The sequence below is a fragment of the Mixophyes fleayi genome, chromosome 4 (genome assembly GCF_038048845.1).
Source record: "Mixophyes fleayi isolate aMixFle1 chromosome 4, aMixFle1.hap1, whole genome shotgun sequence".
Classification (NCBI taxonomy): domain Eukaryota; kingdom Metazoa; phylum Chordata; class Amphibia; order Anura; family Limnodynastidae; genus Mixophyes; species Mixophyes fleayi.
Genome location: NC_134405.1, coordinates 61,830,295 through 61,854,298, shown reverse-complemented (window position 1 = coordinate 61,854,298; position 24,004 = coordinate 61,830,295). Strand labels below are relative to the sequence as shown.

At 42.3% G+C, this 24,004-nt stretch overlaps 1 protein-coding gene across 3 annotated transcripts in view; it reads right to left on the bottom strand.

The window, feature by feature from the left end:
• Window positions 1-6,059: 6,059 nt before the first annotated feature.
• Window positions 6,060-24,004, bottom strand: part of TCF7L1 (transcription factor 7 like 1) — a 140,499-nt gene continuing 122,554 nt past the window's right edge. For 2 of the 3 annotated variants that reach the window (XM_075207224.1, XM_075207222.1), the window contains 9 exons: window positions 16,049-16,132; window positions 11,733-11,865; window positions 11,547-11,649; window positions 11,356-11,439; window positions 11,065-11,208; window positions 10,467-10,626; window positions 10,237-10,344; window positions 9,905-9,971; window positions 6,060-7,678 (listed from right to left, as the gene is read on the bottom strand). In XM_075207224.1, the coding sequence (XP_075063325.1) occupies window positions 7,257-7,678; window positions 9,905-9,971; window positions 10,237-10,344; window positions 10,467-10,626; window positions 11,065-11,208; window positions 11,356-11,439; window positions 11,547-11,649; window positions 11,733-11,865; window positions 16,049-16,132 (1,305 nt within the window). In that variant the 3' untranslated portion in view covers window positions 6,060-7,256. The remainder of the gene's footprint in view (window positions 7,679-9,904; window positions 9,972-10,236; window positions 10,345-10,466; window positions 10,627-11,064; window positions 11,209-11,355; window positions 11,440-11,546; window positions 11,650-11,732; window positions 11,866-16,048; window positions 16,133-24,004) is intronic. The other variant, XM_075207223.1, reaches the window with a different exon arrangement.

Here is a 24,004-nt window from a genome sequence, read left to right as displayed (position 1 = left end):
TACAACCACTCCAACAATTCTATAGATGACCTTCCAAAGGAACCATCATAAGGAGAACTCTTGAGGCTGAACTATCAAAAAGTTTTGGCAGGAGCCCAGGCCTCACCACGCAGTTTCACAATTGTTTTTTTTTTTGTTTGTGTACAAACCAAGTTTTAATGCGGTTTTCAGGAAGGAAAAGCTGATGACCCCTGCTCTAGATGGACGGTTCTAGATCAATATGGAAGAAAGCACAGGATCCACACCTCTATGCGAGTGTGGTTCTCTTAATATCTAGTTGCTTACTATGCACCAGGTTCCTTTCAACAAGTACTTGCCGCCCCCCCCCCCTCCCCAACAAACCTCTTATAACTTTCTCCACCCTCCACCTTGCAGCTATACTTTAAAGAGATTCCCCCATCTCAAGGATCTGGAATGCTTTCTCCAATTTTTAGCTAGCAATAAACATTAAGTTATTAGGTAGGACATTAAATGTAAATGGATCAAACGCACTGATCAAGCAAACAATGACCCTCCAGTCAGAGGCGGAACTAGCGGGCCCCGGTGCAGGGAGTAGGAAACCAGGGCCCCTGACCCTCTGCATCTGCCATGGAGCCACATTATCTCCATGGGCCCCGATGCACTGCACCTGCCGCACCAATGGTAGTTCCGCCACTGCCTTCAGTTTCTTAAAAGGCAAAATACAGAATAAAATTATTTTACAAGAACCTCATATCTAGCTCTCCCATCCCAACCTCACCAGTAGAACTTTCTTGCACACCTATTACTCTACTGCCAAAAAGAAGCACTAATGTGGTGCTATCCTCATTCACAATAGGGCCCCCATTAAGGTTGAAACATTCTTTTCAAACCTACAAGACCAATAGAATATCACAATGGGGTAAATAGCCATCTTCCCCTTACAGTAACATTGGTTTATGCTACCATTTGTGGGACAGTGTTTTAACATATGACATCATTTAAAAAGAAAAAAAAAAAAAAAAAAAAGTAGGGAGGGAACAAATTATAAAAAGGAGATGATTTTAACTCTGTCCTAAGTGGGATCGGCCTTTGAATACCAAAATTAGCCCAGATACCCTCAGATAATCCAAAAGACTATTAAAAAGACAAGACCTATAGGATGTGTAGAGGATCCTGTACAAACGACCGAACTCTTTCAGGCAATTCAATATGTTTACACTTTGAGAGATTACAGTTTCCCCCCCCGTGTCTGTTTTACTAGGGCACAGTAGTGGACTTCTTGTAAACACCACTACCCAACCTCATCGGAGGCTCAATGAGTCTCTTCTCTTAAAAACCTACAATATAGCAAGAGAAATAGAAAAAGTTTTAGCGAGTACTATGACCTTAGCAAAAGGTCAAAGATTTCATAAACTTAGCCTCTGCCCACAAATGTCTCATACTGCATAACTAGAGACACAAATAAAAGAATGTACTATCAAACACCCAAGGTTCCCTTCGCTACAACAGGGGTCAACATAACCAAATACTCTCAGCCAAATCTCTGCTATGTCTTCAACAAATGTTATACTCCTGGGGACAAGGAGTACTCTTTACTAGCTGCCAATCTTAAAACCATATGTACTCGTGATAGAAACCAATCAAAGAGAAGCAACCTACATACAGAGGATTCTATTAAAGTGTTTAATATTTTCATGCAACACATTGTCAATAAATTGACAGGGAAGTTGAAAGAGCCAAACTGAATTCTAAAATCAAACAATACCCTCCTCGCCTTCCACAGTTCTCAGATGCCCAATAACTGGGTTGTCAAGGCAACTTAGGAGTTCAGAATTTCAGCATCTCCAGGAACAGATAGCCTCTCTGCACTCTATTACAATAAATTCTAGAATACTCTCACCACATTACACAGCTAAATTTGACAGGGTCACCACCACAGTCGCAATAGTAGTCTAACTAGAGGGGAACCTGGAATGGTTAAAGGTTAAGCCAGCTTGGGGCACCTCTCATCGGGAACAATCCCAGCCCAACTTTTCCCAGGGAATGAAAAGAACTGACTGCTACCACAGCAAGACCCAAAACTTTGGACCAGAGTGTCCCTCACTCATAATGTTACCTGACATTCCTTTACAAAGTTATGTTAATATGAGATCTAGTATGTCCAGAGGTCACTCTTTAATTAAGTTGACCATCATTGCTTTTACTAGTAAACAGGAAAAGCGCATCAGAGTGTAGGATCCTACTAGAGACTTGCAATGTTAAACACTCTCCAGCTGCAAATCCATTCGGGAAGTTAACTCCCAGTGTTCACCTCCACATCTGTAGCTGCAGAACGTGTAACAATATGGAGAGCACTGGGAAAAATAAACCTCACATAGTAAAATGACATTTAATTGTTGGTAAAGATAAAGAAAAAAAAACCCAAAAAAAAAAATTGCAAGCATCTGCCACAATACTTGCTACAGGCAACAGATGGCAGTGCACCTTCAACACAGAAACAGCAACATGTGAAGATCCACTGCTTATACCAGCTACAGAAGACAGGTGGCAGTGTCGCACCAACACCATCAACTGCACATTCTTTTAGCTTACTGTAATCAGCACTTTGCTACAGGTCAAGTCAATGCCTATTATACTCCCACCTGAAGTGTTGCTGTGTCATGAACTTTTGCTATTCCACCAATGGAGTTACCATCATCCTCCAGCCTGTAGTGAGATCACCTGTGCTGTGGCTTTATTACACTTCCTCTCACAGCTATCAATGTTTTTTTTACAGGTTCTGTCTCCTGTGCTTTGGTTCGTTCACCGTTGCTGACCCTGTGCCTGAACCAGACCCCTGTGCCTGAACCAGACTACACTATTTTCCGGCCACTGATCCTGTGCCTGGACCCAACTATACTATTTGTCTGCCGCCAGCTCTGACCAGCTTCCTGGACCAGATTATGCCATTTGCCTGGCACTGACCCTGTGTTTGGACCAAACTACACTGGCAGCCACTCAAAAGAGTTATATAGGAACCCACCATAACCGGCATTGTCACCCAAGGATTGAGTAACCCCTACTCCTGGTATGAATTACTCTAAATAATGCCCTTACTACGCTACTGACCCCAAAGTATCATTATCAGTCATTCCAGATGTTGAGAAGCTCCCTGCAAGCCATTCCTTTCAGAAAGAAAAGAGGACTCAAACCGACTACATCCCCCAGCTTTTGCCAAATGCCTGTAGTGATCAACAAGTGTTGATGTGGGTATAAAATGGTTGCATTAACATTAAATCTTTCTTAAGGTGGCCCCACACTGGTTGATCCTATGACTTGGCCTGGGCACATAGATTTGGACAGGGTGTGGACTTTCCAATCTGCCATATAGCTTCTACCAAAATTTAGGATTATCAGTTAGATGACTGAAGTCACCTTAATTTATCAAAATGTCTGATTAGGACTAGACCCTAGACTGATCATTGTAGACTAATTAGAGCCACATGCTGCATTACTACTTAAAAGGTTCATCTGATCTGCCTCCCCTGGGGACATTTTTTCCTGGTCAGCCAGATCACAGAATTGAAACAGGCAACCCAGCAGATTAGAATATCTACCCCGTATGACTACTTCCAACATTCTGGATTAGTGGATCACACCAGCTATTGACCAGTGTCAGGAAGTCCAACACTTCCATTGCTGGGTAACTTTGGCCATTACAAAAACAGTGTTGGGACCCATCAACTGGGTATGGCTACTTCAGCAGGAAATAAAGGTAGTCACACATTTGCTCCCAGCATTCCAATTGGTGGACTGCACTAACCAATCATCTCCAGTGAATGACAACAAGATAGACAAGGACAGCTTTATGTCAAAAGTTGGAGGTGGTCGGAAGCCATATATTTGGAAGGGTTTGCCTTGTAAAGCCACCAGCTATTTGGGTGTGCCTGCACTGCATAGTGGTCACTAGTATGCTCTGCATTTTGTATTGTGGTTCTTACAATCTTAATCTCTATTGTAGATCTGCATAGGCAAACTAAGGGGAGGGGGGGGGGGGGGGGGGGGGGGGGGTTCCTAGTGTTTGAAAACCCCCCTCCAAGCCTGGGGCACTGTATAATTGAGGTGGCTGGACCGTGCCCCCGCTTCACAGGGCTCTGCTTGAAAAGGGAGAGCTGTGTGCACCTAACAGTAGTGCGCGCAGCATTGCCCATGTATATTATGGGGATAAGAAGAGTTGGGGAGCAGCCAAGCACTGTCTAAAATTATGGACACGCCCCCATGCATGCTGGTCACGCCCATTGGCGTGGTGTGGGAAACCCCCCCTCTACACATCCTGTGTTTGCTGGATAGTTCTATTGTATAGAATGTTCTTTGAATTGTAGAATGGACACAAAAAATCCAAGCTGTGTAGATGTCACTAGAACGCGTTGTTATAGCGCTTTGAAATAACTTACTAACTGTACAAAACCTACACCCACATTGTTTGGCCACCACTTTTTCTAGTACTCTGCCACATGTGACTGGCCCACTTACTTGTGTGTGTCAGAACAAAAGCTGCCAGTCCTCTCACAACGGTCTCCAACATACCATGTCCCATGAACCCTTTAATAGTCCCCACTCGTCTGTACAGAAGTCCTGCTGGCCAGTACATGCCAATTGGAATAAGGGGCAACATAACTGCCTGTTTCAGCCTGGCCAGCAGGGCTACTATTCAGAAGAGCAGAGTGGGACCGTTTAATACTTCAGGCGACACACTGGATCGGAAGAATGGCGTATTAGTGGTAAGCCAAGATATAAAGTAAACATCATGAATGCCATCCAATACTAGATTCTAAGGGGTAGGTTTACTTTTGTAGAACATCTTCTGTATGATCTCACCAGACAGCCCCTCCACATAATGTGCTCAGATAGAGGGATGTCCATCTCTCCTGAACAGTCTTGTAAAAGGGTGGTGGTCAAATTAGAAAGAAAAGTACTTTATTTTAAAATAAAAAACAAAAAAAAACTTCTGGGTCCTCTAAGCCTAAAATACAATTACAATATACATACACAAAAGTTTCAGGAGTTTTTTGGAAATGGATAAAAAGTAGCGATTGTCAGGTAGCTCCTCTATGCACTGCAGGCTTTCCTGTTAGTATTCCTACTCAAGGACACTATATAGTTAGCAGAAAACAATGATAACTACTTGCGCTCAGCTGCATAGTATATTTGAATAGAATGTCAGTCAAGTTATGGAAACTTTTACATACAGCTATGGAAAAAAAACCCTATCTAAAATCTATCCCATTATCCATTTAAACAAAGTAAATTGCTGCTAGGAAATTATATCAGTGACTAAAAGGGAGCACTTTGTGGTCCTGTGAGTGTTTGAGGATGCCAGGGGCAGTATGGGTGGGCAGCAGACAGACAAGGGCAAAATGTTTTTGGAAATTAGTATTTTTGGGTAAAGTGCTTTGAAAATTATGTAAGTGTACGCTATGTGTATTTTATACTTAAGACTATTACAACATGGTCTACAACAGTGGTTTCTTAAGCCTGATCCTCAAGACCCCTAACAGTGCCTGTTTTCCATATCTCCGTATCGGACACCAACAGATCCAGAGGTGGTATAGTTTCCCTTGTCACCTGGAAAACTTGCACTGTTATTAGTCCTGAGGACTGGGTTTGAGAAACACTAGTCTACAACAATGCACCTGTTGCATATTCACAAGGAATAAGTATGGAGAAGCATAATAAAAACATCAATAAACTCAGAGGGGAATATTCAATTGTCGGCGGAAACGGCAAAAATCTTGCGGCGCGCGCACTATTACCATTATTACGGTAATAGTGCGCGTAAAAACCATTATTACGGTAGTTTTCTCGCTGGATTTCAGCTCGCAGCTTCCTGAGCCGCGAGCTGAATTCCAGCTTACGATTACCGTAATAACGGTATTAGTTTCAACACCGCAGAAAACATTGAGAATTGAATATGCCCCAGAGTGTCAAGAAATGCAGATAATAGCCGCCATACCTCTATTTGTGAGTATTATCAGCCCTTTTAGGGAATATGTATATTATATCCAGCAGTGCATTACAGTGAAAAAATATATAATAATGCAAATATGAGAGATCAACAGAACGGTCTCATGTCCTTTATTTGGTTTCAATAGTCTCCAATTCAACACAGGCCTTTGTCATGTAGCTATTTTCGGGCTGACCCTACATTTCCAACCGAGTAAGACTTTGTAGTCTGCACACCGTACCAAAAACACAAGAACAAACCCATATATTTTAAAACACAATATATTTTCTATTTTGTTACAAAAGTGTGTCACATTTTCTCAATAATTTTCTTTTCCATAAAAAACAAAATACATAAAAAACTGGAGAAAGACTGGAATGGAGGAGAAAAGCTGAAGGAAGGGGTAAAAAACAAAACAAGAAAAAAAAACACACAAATACCTCAGGAGAAGAAGTGGGAGAAAAAGAAAACCGATGCTATAAACCTAGGGAATGCCAGATCTGTAAAACAAATGACTGCTGCCACAAGACCAGCAAATAAAAAGAGGAGACCAAGACTGTTCCTCCCCAACCCCCCAACTCCCACCCTTAGAACATACAAAAAAAAAAAAAAAAATGGAAATCCTTGCATAAAAGGAAACATGCATACCCTATTTCCCCTAACCGGGCACATTATGTACAATATACATGGATTTTTCCTATTAATCCCATTTTCATTTTATTAAAAAAAAAAGAAAAAAATAATATATATATTTATATATAAACACAAAGAAAAATGAGAAAAAAAAACCAAGGAGGGATGGCTAAACAACGTGATCCGCGGGGCTAAGGGTAAAATCTCTAGGTCAAATATTGACCAATAATCCGTGCGGGTCTGGTGTTTATGGCCCAATGCATTGAGTGGCTGGGTGGTGGAGGAGAGGTACAATCCTTAGTCCGTCTGCATGATACCGACCAATTGAGGGTCAAAATTGTAATGCACAGGAACTTCCTGGGATGTTCCATTAACAGACCAGAGTGCTCTTGGTTCACCCCACCAGATGAGTCCTTTATCAAGTGATGCATGCCCTGTATGGCCAATACAATGAAATATCTGCACCAGTACACAGTGGTGTCCACATCCACAGAGCACTGTCCATATCTGCAGAGTAGGATAAAATGGTCCCCCATTAGCCCATCATCATATATACACCAATCAGTGCAGAAACATATCCATATCTGCAAAGCAGTATATATACTAGTGCAGAGCTGCAGAGGGCTCCTCCTTTTAGGTGTGTGGGTTCTGGCTTCCCAGGCCATATAGTTCTCTCACGTCAGTCACTGGACTTGGTCACCAGAGAGAGGGGCTGTGCCTGCATCATGGGTAAAGCTTGCAGGGTGGAGGAGAAGATTCCAGGCGGAGACAATATGGAGGATGTGAGCGGGATGGGACGAGAAAGCAGATGGGATCCAATGTGGGATGACAGGTGCCCAGACAGACTGGAGGACGGAGGAGATTTGGAGGCCAGGAAGGCGGCAGAGTGGCTGAGAGACAGGTGTGCTCTTGCTTCAGGCTTGGTGGTGAGGGAGAGCGGTTGAGCCTGCTCGGAGTGGGTGGCGGCAGGGGCTGCAGGAGATGCCAGAGCGGCAGAGGGCGTGGCTGGAGAGTCCAGCATGCTGCCATGGGAAGAGGCCGGACTGTCACATGACTTCTCTGCAGGAAGATGCTGCACACACACCTTCTTGGGCTTACAGACTGCAAATGACATAATTACAAAGTCAGTTAAAGATACATATATTCAGTTAGTCCAGGCCTGTCCAACCTGCGGCCCTCCAGATGTTGACAAACTACAAGTCCCAGCATGCCCTTCCAGCTATTAACAGGTTGTCTACTGGCAAAGCATGCTGGGGCTTGTAGTTTCACAACACCTGGAGGGCCGCAGGTTGGACAGGCCTGAGTTAGTCTTTTGTCTGTAATTTTTCCTATGTTGTAATAATAATTCTACATATTACTTACTTTGGTGGTTTGAACCATTGTGCTAGCACAGGCATATGGCAGACACCAGTTTGTTTATTTTTTTAAAAAAATAACCTAGGATACCCTAAAGTTATCTGGATAATATAACTATAAGAACACATCTTACACATCTCAGTTTATTTTTTTCTGGCCATCTGTCCTTATTGAATTACATGTTAAAACGAAAAAAAATAAAATTATAAAAATAAAAAAAACCAAAAAAAAACCCATAAGTGTTGCCTGTGGTCAGTTTTGTGCTCTCACACTGAGCTGCTATGGCTGTTAAGCGGCAGCTGCATGCACCTTGCATTTTATAGATCGGACGCGATGTAGAAAAAAAAAACCTGAAAGTAGCTCACATTACCCAAGCGCTTCTCTGCCCAGTGATCATGGCGACGTCTGCTTTTTGGGTGTTGAACTTCTGTTAATAGAACATTCCCTGCAGACCTGAGGACAACCTACCTAATACTCCAACACAAGTTCCACCTCCTCTTCCACCACCAGCTGTAACAACCTAACTTCATTATGTCTAAAGTGGTCCATGTATAGTATAATCATGGCCAAAAGTTTTGGGAATGACAAATATTTTTCACAAAGTCTGCTGCCTCAGTTTTTTGTTTTTTTTATGACAATTTGCATATACTCCAGAATGTCAGAGTGATCAGATGAATTGAAATTAATTTCAAAGCCCTCCTTGCCATGACAATGAACTTTTTCCCAAAAACAATATTTCTACTGCATTTCAGCCCTGCCACAAAAGGACCAGCTGATATCAGGTCAGTGATTCTCTGGTTAACACATGTGAGAGTGGTGATGAGGACAAGGCTGGAGATCACTCTGTCATGCTGATTTAAAATAACAGACTGGAAGTTGTGGAATCAGGGCACCACCAGTGCAGAGCTTGCTCAGGAATGGAAGCAGGCAGGTGCAAGTGCATCTGCACGCACAGTGAGGCGAAGACTCACTGTGAGGAAGGCCAGCAAAGAAGCCACTTCTCTCCAGGAAAAACCATCAGGGACAGACTGATATTCTGCAAAAGGTACAGAAATTGGACTGCTAAGGAATGGGGTAAAGTCATTTTCTCTGATGAATCAATCCCCTTTCAGATTGTTTGGGGCATTCATGTGTGAGGTTGCTTCTCAGCCAAGGGAGTGGGCTTACTAACAATTTTGCCTAAGAACACAGCCATGAATAAAGAACAGTACCAAAACATCCAACTTCTCCCAACCATCAAAGAACAATTTGGTGACGAACAATGCCTTCTCCAGCATGATGGAGCACCTTGCATAAGGCAAAAGTGATAACTAAGTGGCTCAGGGATCAAAACATCAAAGTTTTGGGTCCATGGCCAGGAAACGCCCCAGACCTTAATCCCATTAAGGATTGACCTCAAATACTCAAGAGGCGGGTGGACAAACAAAAACCCACAAATTCTGGCAAACTCCAAGCATCGACTAGGCAAGAAGGTGCGGCCATCAGTCAGTATGTGGCCCAGAAGTTGATTGACAGCACGCCAGGGCGAATTACAGAGGTCTTTGAAACACTGTAAATATTGACCCTCTGCATAAACCTAATGTAATTGTCAATAAAAGCCTTTGACACTTCTGAAATGCTTGTAATGTTACTTCAGTATAACATAGCAACATCTGACAAAAAAAAAAAAGTCTAAACACTGAAGCAGCCAACTTTGTGAAAACCAATACTTGTCATTCTCAAAACTTTTGGCCATGACTGTACCCATCAGAATCTTACATGGCCATCGCTGTTTCAATAATGTAACGTGTTCAAAACCCATTCTACTACAACATTGCTGTATAAAGGATAATACCTTACATGACCCTTTCCATATTGGTTTTAGTGACACGGCTTCAGAAACAGACACTTCTGCAGGTTTGGTTCTGGGATGTTACGCTTCCTGTATCACTTATTACAGAAAATTACTTTTATCTAAAACACTGCATTTACCTTCTGCTTCCTGTGACTGTTTCTCTCTCTTCCGCTTCTTTCTCTTTCCCTGGGGATGACAAGATTTCTGAGTCAATTAATGTAGGAACCGCAGTTATTACTGAACATTTTTTTATACAGCATGTATAACCACACAGCGCTGTACACAAATGTACAGGCGCAGTTCTCCTGCAGTTTACGTTATAATCTAACTTTTAGTACTTGGGACAGTAGTCATGAAAGGGCAGCCTATCAATCTGCCAGTGGTTAGTTACATCACTACGGCATGAGAACAATGTCACTAGTCCCTAATGAATGGATAAGCCTTCAACACACATACAGGGCACACTTACATAGTTATCCCGTGCAGACCATGTCGGGTAGAGCTGGGAGTGGAGCTGCCTCTCCTTTCTGGCTAACTCGTAGTACTTTGCCTGTTCTTCCCGTGATAAGGAGTGCCACTGTGGAGACAGGACAGTCAAACGTGTGCTTCTCACACAAGTATTAACAAAATAGCCAACTGTCACCAATGGGACGGTGTCCCGACAAACAAAACCACAAACTACTAACGACTGTTACACACCCGGCGGCCAAGGATCTGATTAATGGCTGCACTCTCCTTTAGTGTGCACTCTGCTACGACCTTGGCTCTCATCTCTTTCATGTACAGCATGAAGGCATTCAGCGGCTTTTTAACGTGTGGCTTTTTCTCCTCTTCTTTCTTGACCAGCACTGAGGACTTCCTACAGAAGCACAAGAGTGTTAACACAGCTTCATGGCCACTGAGGGATACTCCATCTATGAACACAACGTCAAACGTAGAACCACACTGGCCCAACACCTCTAACTCAATGGTCAATCTTTTCTTCCAGTCACCGTTCTAAATCCTACACCATTCTTGGTCTTTAGGCTAGACTATATAGGTATTTACTTCAGAGTATAGATTTAACTTGTACAATAAGGTTACTAAAATAAGTAGAAAGTGTTAGTGGATGGATGGGCGGCAGAAATATAGACTAACTACTAGTTTAGGCCACAAAGTGTCATTCTCCACTAAATACAGTTTGTCCATACAAAGTTATTTAGACCTTCTAGAAACATGCCATATTTATTCAAACACCTTCTATAGAGAATGGGCCACTTATGCTCATTGAGAGAATTTAAGATGGTAAAACACTTACGAGTTGAGGTTGGGACTGAGGTTGCCACAGGACGGTTCCTGCTTTACAATGGGTGACACAATGGCAGGGTGAGGGATCCCTGAGGGGTGCAAGCTGTGGTGAGGAGGGGGCACCATGTGTGGAGAGAACCGGCTGGAAACCAAGCTAGATAAGGAAAGAATAAACAAGGTGTTGGGAGAAATTTGGTGCATTGTAGAACAGAGAACATAACAGGAAACAGGTAGGAAGAGGTGGAGGGGGGGGGGGGGGGGGGTAGAGAATATAAGCAAGGTTAGATCAGGGACAAGATACCTGGACATTGAGGCATTCATTGCCAGGGCAGGATATGGATGTCTGAAGCCACCAGGAGGGATTGAGTACATCGGTTGACCCTGCCTGAGAGACAAAGCTGATAAGTTACAAACTGCAAAACAATATTACACAGTTCAAGTGCATTAACGATAAGTTTGAAGTAAGAGAAAAACAAAAAACAACCCACTTACTGTGGAACCAGCCAGCCCAAGGGGTGAGGAATTTGTCCTACAGCTCCCGGAGATAGCGGGTAATACGGAGACAGTTCCGACGGATGAGGAGGGCGGGGGATTCCTGTGAATAGAATTGCCCGGTGAATGACATGAAACCCTCAAGACCCCAAATGTCAAGCATATATAAAAACACCCCAGCATTACCGGTCTTTGGGTCTATATCAGGTGACAAGTGTCCTGGAGGAGTCACTGGGGAGAAGCGGTCATTGCTGTAGGTGATGAGGGGTGTTAGGGGGTGCATATGATGTGGGTGCTGAACGACTGGCACCTTGTTGGACTGAGGAGAGAAAAACACTGTAGCGTCATCAAACCGTAACGTTAGTGCGAGTTACACATTATACAACAGAGGAAGCACCAGAGATATTTCGGCTGGTAGGCTAGTGGACACTGCCTGAAACCTCATGGCAACGATAAAGATCAGAGGTCACAGAAAACACCCCAAGGTCAACACAACAACTCACCGTCGGCAATGTATTAAAGAACATCAGGACATTAGATGCTATATAGCTTTATGTTCAATATATTGCCAAAAAGTAGCTACAAAAAATAAATGTTCCGGTTTGTAATTCTCGTTCATGTTTGTGAATATATTCATAATAATATATTCCACATGATCACTCTCCTGGATAGGTGTGTAGGTGGAAAACCTCTACATTTTCAATGGTAATTTTCCCTTAAACAGCAGAACAGATGAACATCTTTACAGAAGAAAGCAGACGGAACAAACATGTCCCTGACAAATACCTATAATCCCTCCTTATTTGTATCCCCCCCCCACCCACCCCCCCGAAAAGCCCCGTTAAGCAGCTATTAGTATTTGGGAGCCAGTCACGGAGTAGTTAGAGCCTCACCCTTAATTCACTCTTTCCAATGAGGTATTGTGAAGAGTTTAACTTCCAACCCCCCCTCCCCTCTCCTGCATTAAGTAGCAGCTCAGCTCTTGTTGCTGAAAGACTTAACGCCTAAAGAATAGGCAGGAATCCAGGTGCTAGCACAGGTATACAAAAGAGGAACAAAGGACGGCCTCGTGTGTGCAAAATGTTTCTTATCACACACATATGTAAGCATGAGTGAGCGTGTAAAGTTACGAAAGCATGCTTGTGTGCACACTGTGCAGCAAGACTAAGTATGAATGTATTGTGGAGATGGTGTCAGTGTTTACAACTGCATACAAAATACACATTAAACCTCTGGAAATACACTTCATTTTAATTTTTCTACTTCCTCAATGAAAGGATAATGCAAGATTGACCAAAATGACATTCAATAAGATATAGGTGGCTTAGCTTACAGTAAACATTTCTCATTTATTAGAAAAACTACTGAAATAAATTAGATCTTTTTTGGTTTAATTCATTGACTGGAGTAGTTCATATAAAATATTCTATATACTCAAACACGTTTTTCAATTTTCTTTTAAAACAGGGAAACAGACAAAAAACAAAAACACACAAACACACCACAAAGGAATGTAATAAATTATATTTCCATGGTTGGGCGCTAGTCCGTCTGACAAATCACGTTTGAGAAGTATATACCGGAGAATGTTTTTACAACCTGTATGATCTTAGTATGGCAATTTTGATACAGTTCACCGTTACAACCAGTGATGGTGGCACTCTGCCCCACATGGCAGTGGTATTCTTTCCACCCTCACCTGGGGGGCCACATCAATGGGAAGGTGAACTCAGCACCGAAAGCCACATTTAGTTAGAGAAGTGTTGAAGTACAGCCACTTCAACAGATCTAAGGCGTTGGCAGCATTCAGAGACACCAAAACCCTACAACCTAGATCATGCAAGCATTGGATATTCTCAGACCATACAGATGTTGTATATATTTGACAGACAAAGCCAGTTTTGTCTGGGAGGATTATTTGAGAAATAACGGACTTAAGCCAATGGCCAGAACCTTTGCCAGAATTTGAATCTCTACTGCGAGGAGACGAACAGGCTGGTGTGAACCACAGAAGGCTCCTTGCTAAACATAGGAAATACTAGTTTTACGAAGGGCAGAGGGATACTCCCACAAAAGCTTCATGGTAGATTGTTAGCAAGTTTGAAGGTAGGAGAGAAATCTATAGTGATAGGGGAGTACTAGATTTGATTCTTAAGATGCCAGAGCATCAGACAGTGGGGAAAAACAGCATATATAAAACCAGGACAAACAAAGTAGACAAAATAAATGTAGGCATGAAAACCCAGGGTATGGAGGGTCCTGCTCTAGTGGAAAGAAGGAGACAAGACAGATGGATCAACTGGAGATTGAGACGGTAGCAAGGGCATACTAGTGCAAGCCACATAGCTAGGAGTGCGGTAGGTTTTAATGGAGCGGTTAAATATTTAAGGGCTCGTGAAGTCTCTGATCAGGCACAGTAGGGAATTCCATAAGTGCAAGCAGTCTTGGGTGGAAGGGATGGGATCAGAAAGAAGGTGAGGCAGAGTTCATAGAAGCTTGAGGCGAAGATTAGTCTTGAGATGGCACCAATAGGATGGCTTGAAACGGGGATAAATACACGAGGGGAATGCAAGAGAAGGAGTTTGCAGAAGTCAAGGCAGGAGATTTGGTTGCATCTTGGGTAAGAAAAGGGTAAATATTCAGTAGTCAGACACCTTCCTCAGGAGCTGTTAAGAATATAAGCAAAGACCATTCTAGGTCATTATAGGCAGAGTAACAGGAATATTATTAGCCCTCAGGTTGTTGGTGCTTCCATGTGTCTACACTGTCTAGGAGTATGGCAAGACAGTCAGAGCTAGACATGGGAACTGGGTAGGGCAGAATGAAAAACGTTAAGTCTCCAAACTAGATTGTTGGTGTAGGTGGAAGTGTGGCAAGGTCACAAGATCACCAAGTGTAGCAAGGTATGTAAGAAGCCATGAATACAGGAGGATTATCAATACTATTATTTATTGAGTTCAATTCCCAATCATGGCCTTATCTGTGTGGAGTTTGTATGTTCTCCCTGTGTTTGCGTGGGTTTCCTCCGGGTGCTCCGGTTTCCTCCCACACTCCAAAAACATACTAGTAGGATAACTGGCCGATGTCAAAATTGACCCTAGTCTGTCTCTGTGTGTGTATGTTAGGGAATTTAGACTGTAAGCCCCAATGGGGCAGGGACTGATGTGAGTGAGTTCTCTGTACAGCGCTGCGGAATTAGTGGCGCTATATAAATAAATGGTGATGATATTTATAAGGCACCACAGATTTTGTAGCGCCAGATACAGAAGTAACAAATAGATGAGGCAATACACATAAGTAGCACATATTATAAGATATTGATTTAAGAAGAGATAGATGGCGCTAATATCCCACTGCTGCTAAACACACCTATGGGAATCACACAATCTTCCCAATATAAGACATAAATAGATAAATATAGGAATGTTTCAGCGCTGTGGTTGTGATCACATAGGCAAAAATAACAATCCTAACTCCTTATACAACATATACAAGTGGTAATGAGGTTGAAAAAAATACTTAAATTTGGAGGTGTGGAGATCTTTTCATTCAGAACTTTCCTCCAGTACGTGATGACGTGGCATAAAAAATACAAAGACACAACCTAGTGTAATACAATAACAATAAATGACGGTATATGAATGAATATGTGGTGAACTTCAATCCTTCCTTCTTATGTGAATCCACTCACCAGATACAAGATATAAGTGTGCCTTAATTAATTAGAGGTAGATATCATATGGTGTCTTCACCCAATTTCTTATGTGATTACACTTACAAGATGGAAAGAAATAACAGGCCTAGGTTCAAATTTCTTTTGGAATCTCCCTTTTGGACAGTCAGGATCTCTCTCTCAGATAAACATGTTCCACATAAGAAATTGGGTGAAGACACCATATGATATCTACCTCTAATTAATTAAGGCACACTTATATCTTGTATCTGGTGAGTGGATTCACATAAGAAGGATTGAAGTTCACCACATTTTCACCATATACCGTCATTTATTGTTATTGTATTACACTATGTTGTGTCTTTGTATTTTTTATGCCACGTCATCACGTACTGGAGGAAAGTTCTGAATGAAAAGATCTCCACACCTCCAAATTTAAGTATTTTTTTCAACCTCATTACCACTTGTATATGTTGTATAAGGTGTTAGGATTGTTATTTTTGCCTATGTGATCACAGAAACATTCCTATATTTATCTATTTACATAAGTAGCACAGATGAGTGCGAGTAATGCTATGGGGACACCCACAAAAGGCATAACAGGATATATGAGGAAGTCAGACATGGGACAATCGGTAGAGAGGACCCTGCCTGTAAGAGCTTACAATCTAGAGGATGATGAGGTACAACTTGAATAAACTTAAGATAATGCGGTTTGTCTTCGTAGTAGAGACACATAAAACGTAGGGATATCATGTAACAACTGGTGATGCCATCTGCAAAACACGTTTCTACCAAGGACAAGGTAGTTCAACTAGGCAACACTCACCAGGTGTGCAGGTGACGGTGACCTGGCATCCTTCAAGCCAGCAGTACTGGGAGCGTCAATGAGAGGCCATTTCATCTGTAGATACTGCAAAACAAAGACCGCAAGTTAAACACAACCAAACATTTTAAACAAGTAATACAGGAATGTAAGTAGGGTTCGCCTCATAACAGCTGCTACACAACAGGCTCCTTTTACCCATTGTTGGAATACCACCTAATGATCGCCACTATTTTCTCACGAGCAATCTAGATGGTGCCATTAGAGCTGGCTAGTCCCTAGCACAAGGCAATAAAGCAGTACCAAGTGCAGATCTACTGTACATAGAAGCAATGCTCTGATCATGTCTGCAAGACCCACTTCTATATAGACAACTACCTTATTAAAATATAGGCGTTAACCAGAGAAACCCAATTCACCTATCAAGGGTTTAACAGCATATATTACATGATATAAAAGCAGGGTTGTTTTTATGGTAAACACTGGAATATGCACGTTATGTTTAATAAACTTGCCATTAAATGTGCTTTGGTGGAAGTAAAATTAAATATCAGCCACAGACTCAAAGACAAAAGCATTGATACAAAGAACAGACTTTCAGTAACTTTTAGTTACAGAAAAATAAAATAATAAACTACAAGTAATGTGCATTTAAGCCTTTCCTCAACCTATGAAACTTTTACTAAATTTACATGAGGGCAGTCATATTATTTACACATATGTACACATACTATATAAAAGTGCGTGTCCTAGAGTATATGTCAAATTAGCTGCCTGTAAACCTCTAAGTATATGGAAGAAATCTGACCCGTTCTCCTCCCCCAGATGCTGGGGAGGATTTAGGGATTTTGTGCAGTGTGAGGGGGTAGCAGGAAACTGCCTGCATGGGCAGATATAAATCCTGGAGGATCCAGGGAATGTTTACATGGGAGAAAGAAAACTAGGGCAGTAAAACCAACACAGTAAGACAAGGTCCAGCTGTGAGATGGCAGCTTGTAGACCTTCTCCTCCTTACATCAGCTGCTGCACAACAGGCTGCTAAAGGCCTGAAAAACTATTAGTCTTTTATTGCTTGTGATAAGAGACGGTGCCCAGACCAGCAGAGCCCAGACAGGGCACAGAGGAGGGGTGCCTAGTGTCAGAGACTTGTGTTTAGAGGGGAGGGCAGTCTGTAGAGTGACTGGAATCCAGCAGGAAATGTCCTTATTGTTCCCAATGACAATTTCCAGAACTCAAGCAGACAAATGGCATTGTCGTCCAAATCAGCCCCCCCCCCCCCTCCCTCAGAGCAGCTTTCCAATTTTAAACCCTCTTCCACTCAAAAGATAAGCAGATATCTCCAGAAAGGGAAGGGGCTAAAAATGCTGAATGGAATAGTTCCTGTGATAAGAGCAGAGAGTTGTCCACTACAGAGTTATCATGGAGGTTTAGTAATGAGCTTCTCAGTGAGACTAGGAAACACCTGACTAAAGGGCATCTAACAGGCCACGTACCACACAGAAGGCCTTTCCTGCAACCCATTTGGGTAGGGGGTTCTAGGTATCCTGGGATTCCCCAGGACATGCCCTTATTTCACCAAATATCTTTAACTCGCTCTAATTATTATTTTTTCTAACATTTAAACTTTTGGTGAACTCAAAATAAACAGGACAAGAGGAAATAGACTCCTATAAGTTTTACCTTATACGTGACCTAAATATAAGTATGGGGTAAGCTATATGGCCTTGCCAAACTCCAGGCCACATGGGTGTCATGTCCCCCCCATTTCTTATTATGAGAGCTCTAGTCTTGGGGGGCATTTACACAGTAACCTGTCATAAGAACATAATCCATAGCAGGAAGACAGGAGAATTTTTAAGCCCACTGTACAAAGCTCTGTAATGTGCTGGCTCTTTATAGGTGAAGCATAACTAAAGCCTCTCTAATCACACATTCCAGCTACTGCTCTTTGTATTACATCTATCCTGTGTATAACCACAATCATACCAAGTGTCAGAGAGAGAAGGGCAGCACGGTGGCTAAGTGGTTAGCACTTCTGCCTCATAGCGCTGGGGTCATGAGTTCAATTCCCGACCATGGTCTTATCTGTGTGGAGTTTGTATGTTCCCCCTGTGTTTGCGTGGGTTTCCTCCGGGTGCTCCGGTTTCCTCCCACACTCCAAAAACATACTAGTATGTTAATTGGCTGCTATCAAATTGCCCTTAGTCTCTCTGTGAGTGTGTGTATGTGTGTGTATATTAGGGAATTTAGACTGTAAGCTCCAATGGGGCAAGGACTGATGTGAAGGAGTTCTATGTACAGCGCTGCGGAATCAGTGGCGCTATATAAATAAATGGTGATGAGGATTCTATCAAAAGGGAACAATGTACAATGACAGCAAGTGCCGAGAACATCAGGAGAGCCACAACAGCTTGCAATCTATGTAAAACCTGTTTGCATGAACTATGCAGGCCAGCAGTGAACTGAAAGCAGCCAATCAAGGCAGCGTAAGAATCTATCTGAATTGTGCAGAAGATTCACAAAGTGCAAATTTGTATCCCGGGCAGAGATCACTGCTTACTGTTAAAAGGAATCAAAAACAGAAAAGTTGCACATATTACTATGCAACAAAACTTACAGAAAGTTTTTACATGTAGTGCATCACTGCACACCACTGGCTATTCATATACAAACAATGCTCTCTGCATAATTTAAAAAAAAAAATAAAAAAAAAATAAGACAGCTATACAGACAGATTTCTTAATGCTGAATTGTTTTCTTTGCTATAGCCTGCAGGAATGCTTCCCCTCCCACCCTCCCCCCTCTATCCTATGCTCCCTCTACACTCCTCCGCCTCCTCACCCCCCCCACCCCCCAATCAGTGGCACAGTCTCCCAGTCACTCCTGCCCTGGGGATGTTTACTTTGGCTGCGCCTAGACCTATAGCTCTGGAAAAAGGAGAGGGTGAGGGAGACTCAGGGAGGGGATGCAGTTACACAAAGCTGCTATATACTGGTATTATAATAAAAAACAAAAAAAACAAAAAAAAAAAAAAACACCTTTTTAAAAGTTGTAATGTGTGTACTCCCTGGAGAGCCATCCCAGGGCAAACTCTACGAAAGAAAAAAGTTGCCCCATAATGGTCGGAGTTTCAAAATCACCAACAAGACTCCACTGATCACTCAGATATGAGTACTGGCTAGAAGGCGAGTGATGAAGATGCGCAGATTATAGATTTCATGTTTGCATGTAAACCATACATATACTATGAAAGGTAAAAAAAAAAGTTGAGGCTTGATCAACAGCTGTTAAACTACAACGTCCATCAGTTACTTCAAGTTGGAGTTTGATTGATGTTACCAAAACCTAGGGGTATATTTACTAAACGGCGGGTTTGAAAAAGTGGAGATGTTGCCTATAGCAACCAATAAGATTCTAGTTGTAGTGTTGTAGAGCGCACTAAATAACTAGAATCTGGTTGCTATAGGCAACATCTTCACTTTTCCATACCCCCCTAGTCTCAGTGGAAGATGTAAAGGATCATAAACCTATTTTGCCGCTTCGTACATAAGCGCACAAGGAGTGCGCTAAGCAGCGTTCAGAAGCAGGGATTCGGACTGCAAAAAGATTAAGGAATAAAAACAGGGTAACTTTAATTTAGGGCCTGAAACAGTTCTAAGAAAAGTTCTCATCTATGTCTTCTACCAGAGCTATATAAAGCAGTGTGCTTCCAGAACAAGCCAAATGCAAGGTGGCGGAGCTGTATTTAGGATTGCAGACAGCCTCCCTCTGACCCCGCGCAGGGTGATGTTTCCTCCAGCACAGCCTTTGATGCGGCTTACAGTGTGCTGGATGAAAGAACCGGGTAGAGAGCGGGAGTCCCCAAATCTGGCAAAGAAACAAAAATACAAACAGGGAACCCTAGATCCCTCCTTGCTTCTCAGAAAGGGGAGGGCAGAGTTAACTCTTACTCCCAACAGGCCTCGAAGGGAGTCTACAGGCTGCATCTAAGTACTGGAAGACTCTACACTGAAATTGGAGTATTGAGGTGCACTACCACTCAGCTAAGACAGGGCAGCTTTCCTTAGCTACATGCAATTGGCTCGTTTTTATAAAGAGCATACTCTCCCAGTCAGGTTTCCAATTGTTTTTTGGTGCTTGAGAAGGCAGCCAATACTTGCATTCACACCAGGGTCTCTGGCAAGTCTGTTAAAGTCATTGCTCATACATAGAACTACTCTGCTACTTCTTCCTCCACCTGCTAATGTTGTGTGCTGACTGAATGGCCTGTTAGCAGCCAACTATTGCCAGTCTTCATTAATACACGCACAAGTCTAGAATATGGCCTGAGCTGCAGAGCAGGATGGGTTCGGTATCTGAATGAGACATGTCTCAATCGTCAGGTCAATACATACAAGGCCACATGATCTCCCACTTCAAGGGTCAGTGCTCATAGTGAATCAGCCCCACATTCCCATGAAGCCAATGCCAAACTGAAATGTGAGGGTGGGACTATGACAGGAACACAAAGCAAAAAATTATTTAGTTGTGCCCCCTACATCAGTTTCCTCACCCCCCTCTCCAGCTCTGCTGAGAACACAAGGTGAGCAAACAAAGCTCATTCCAGAGGGATTACACCTTGCACAAAGATTAGTGCACACTCCTCCCCCAGCCCTGCACAAATGGATGCTCCTCTTAAAGGGACAAACCGAACTTCATGCAGTTTAATATACCAGGCATATAAGAGGGATTGAATGTTTACTTTTGATGCCTGTTGCACTGGCAGCTTGAGGTCTATAGGAGCCATAAAATAGGAGGAAAGTTCAGCTCACAAAGCTTTGTGCCACTCCACAGCACTAAAAGACAACAGGACTGGCAATAGTCTCCTAATTTAAGGCGGCAGAATAAAACGTGGTGTTCGCTAGATCAGGTAAAGAAACATCTACAACATCTCAAAGTATTAAACCGGAATGAATGGTTAAATTAAGTGCATTTTACCATTGAAAAAGATACGTTGTATAACCCCTCATGCCCAGAACGTCCATCTTAGAGAGTAACCAGAGGTGAAACGCTGCAAATAAATAGAGGGTATGAGGGATGCCCATGCTTGTGACATGGCCTTTGGCTCTACTGTGCATGTTCCGTACTGAATGTGGCTAATGAAGCTATAAACCCTCAGACTGGCTTCACGTGTAGACTGGGCAGCCAACGGTCACCTTCCACTAAAACAGTCAGAACACTGCACTGGTTGTAGCTCCATTCCAATTGTTCTAAAATCTAATCCAAGAGGATTTCACCTCCAGAAAGCCAAACCAGGTCAGCTCATGACCCTATTGGCACCAGAGGGGGAGTGGTAGGCAATTTGTGTTGGTCTTGTGTCTACTTGCAAGTAGACACAAGACCAATGAAATGTGGACTTCCACATACATGTGTAGAGGAAACCGGTAGTTGGTTCGATTTCACTGCATCAGCAAATTACTTTTAAGGCAAAGAAAAGAAATTTAACCTGCACCCGTTACCAGTAAAGAAGAAGAAAAAAAAAAACCCCAATAACCAACAACCCACACAAACTCCACCACAAAATCAGCCTGCCCTACACTTCGAGTCAGAGAACTGTGCCTTCAGTTTAACAAACAGATGGGTGGCTAATACATCAGTGAAGGAATTAATAAAAGTTGTAGCTGTGCAGGTTACACTTTTCTGAAAGCATTTTGTAATATCAACTCCAACATCTACGCTGCTAATGCAAGTCAAGAAATTAAAGTGAGTTTTATAGTGGAGAACAATGCAATATTCACAATTGTATGTATTCTGAGCAGCTGCCGGGAATTTCTTGGCATCTTACTTTTAATTAAGTCATAAAGAATACTGTAATGACACTTTATTCATTGTTCTATAAGCTGGTTTCCCACCGAGAGCTGGTTGGAGACAGTAAGGTCATCAAAACGTACTAAGGCTATGTCATGTCAGTCTTACTAGGTAGTGGCCAGATACACCTCTTGTGAACACTGTAGTTTGAGGAGAAAAACTTCAGTGCAAAGTACCCTTCTAGTCATAATTCAGAACAATCAGGGCAAGCTGTATAGTAAGAGGCCTATACTCTCAACTAACCAGTCCACCTCCATTCACAGCAGCGACCTGAGGAAAGTGCGAGGAGTGGGCTTCTGATAGGTAATCACAGGGTCAGTCAGAGTGAATGATGATCACATAATGGAACTGTCCACAGATTATTAAGAATGCTGCTGCACACACTTGTCAGATAGGCCGTGCTACGCAAGTCATCTGCGCACAGTGGATTCTGCCATATTGTGGTCTGAACCAATATTTATAAAGATGAAGCCTATAAAATTGCTACACACTAGTGAAACCATTGAGGTACAAAAGCACTCATTTGTTCACCCTCAAACCACCATCCTGTCTAAGGGTGGCCACTCATACACATTACATTTCAATCCAATAATTTAATCCTTAAAGAACTGATGTAGATGGCCAAATAGTCACCCACATGTAACCATATCAAATTTATTAACAGGTAATCTGATAAAGTGAAAAACTGTCACCCCGATCAATGGTCAGATTGCAGAGTATGTATTGTAATTGTACAATTAACGTGTAATGGTCACACAACCACCCAATAGTCCGCACGAAAAGGTCTCTTTCCGAAAAGGTTTATTTTCTCGTTATCATACGAATAATACGAATTACGATAAAACTGTGTGTGCCTCAGTTGTATAATGTTTTAAAACAGAAATGCAAGCACAAAAAAATTAAATAAAAAAATCAGGAGGAGGGGGGGGTTGCATTTCATTCTATTGCTGGTACAGGTATTGGATTCATTATCTGAAATACCTGGTTCTCCAAATTACAACCAAGTCCCGGTCATTTCTCCTCAAACTGTTTAGCAGTGCTCCTAACAGTGACTATAAGAGGAAACACTTTAACCATGTTAGTGTAGGATATCAGCAGCAGTAACTTCCTTCTTGGTTTTCAGAGCTTTCTAAATCAGAGATCCCATACCATACAGTATAACTGCTTATCCCCTTAAAGGACTGCCATTTGGCAGTATTGACAATCACTGTCTACAAGATTTAAGTTATATGATACTAGGTATAGTACACTGGGTACCTGCCAAAGAAGCCTACACTAATATACACACACGCTAAAATATACACACACATATAATCATATCAAAATAATGAACAAAGAGTCGTACTGGGTACCCAATCATACTACACAGAACCACATTTTACATGGACACTTTAATTCCAACATACTTCATCCAACACAATGAAGTCCAGTCTTTGTGGTCCGCTAATACAACAATGCTGCAGAGACCATGGCCTGTTATATGGATATATTAAAGGGTGTGATGCAATCCCTCCAGCAACAGATGTCTTAAAATGTAAATGATGTATATACACACAGAGATACTATCTTAGTCCAATTCATGTTTCACTGGGATCCTCCTTTCTTTGCAGAGTGAAGTTTCTCCTCTGGAAATAAAACATGCCTGAGAGATGAAATATCTGCAGCATTCCTACTTGGAGAAGGACAGAACACAGCTGCACAGAACAGGGGAGGGAGAGGAAAGTAGCGGAAAGGGAACAGAATTAAGGGAAACAAACTAGAAAATGAAGAGTACAAAAGAGACAATAAGCCCAAAGCAAGGCTTTATATATGTAAGCGGTCCTGCTTTAACAGCCCAAGCATCAATGTAAAGGAACTGGGCATTCTGTAAGTGTTTCCATCTTTACCAGTGGACTTGACAGAAAATATTGTCTTTCTGGTCATCTTTACTCCTTACACTCTAGTCTCCAGTCACATCACCCCTCTCCCTGCTACACGTTATATCCCCTCCCTCTCCATGTTGCCCCCCTCCTCTCCTGACAGCAGGACAAGCTGTTTAGGATTTCTCATGCAATTTTTTTTTTTCCAGACCATTTTTTTCTTCCTAAAACAGCTGCAAATCCAGTTACTAGT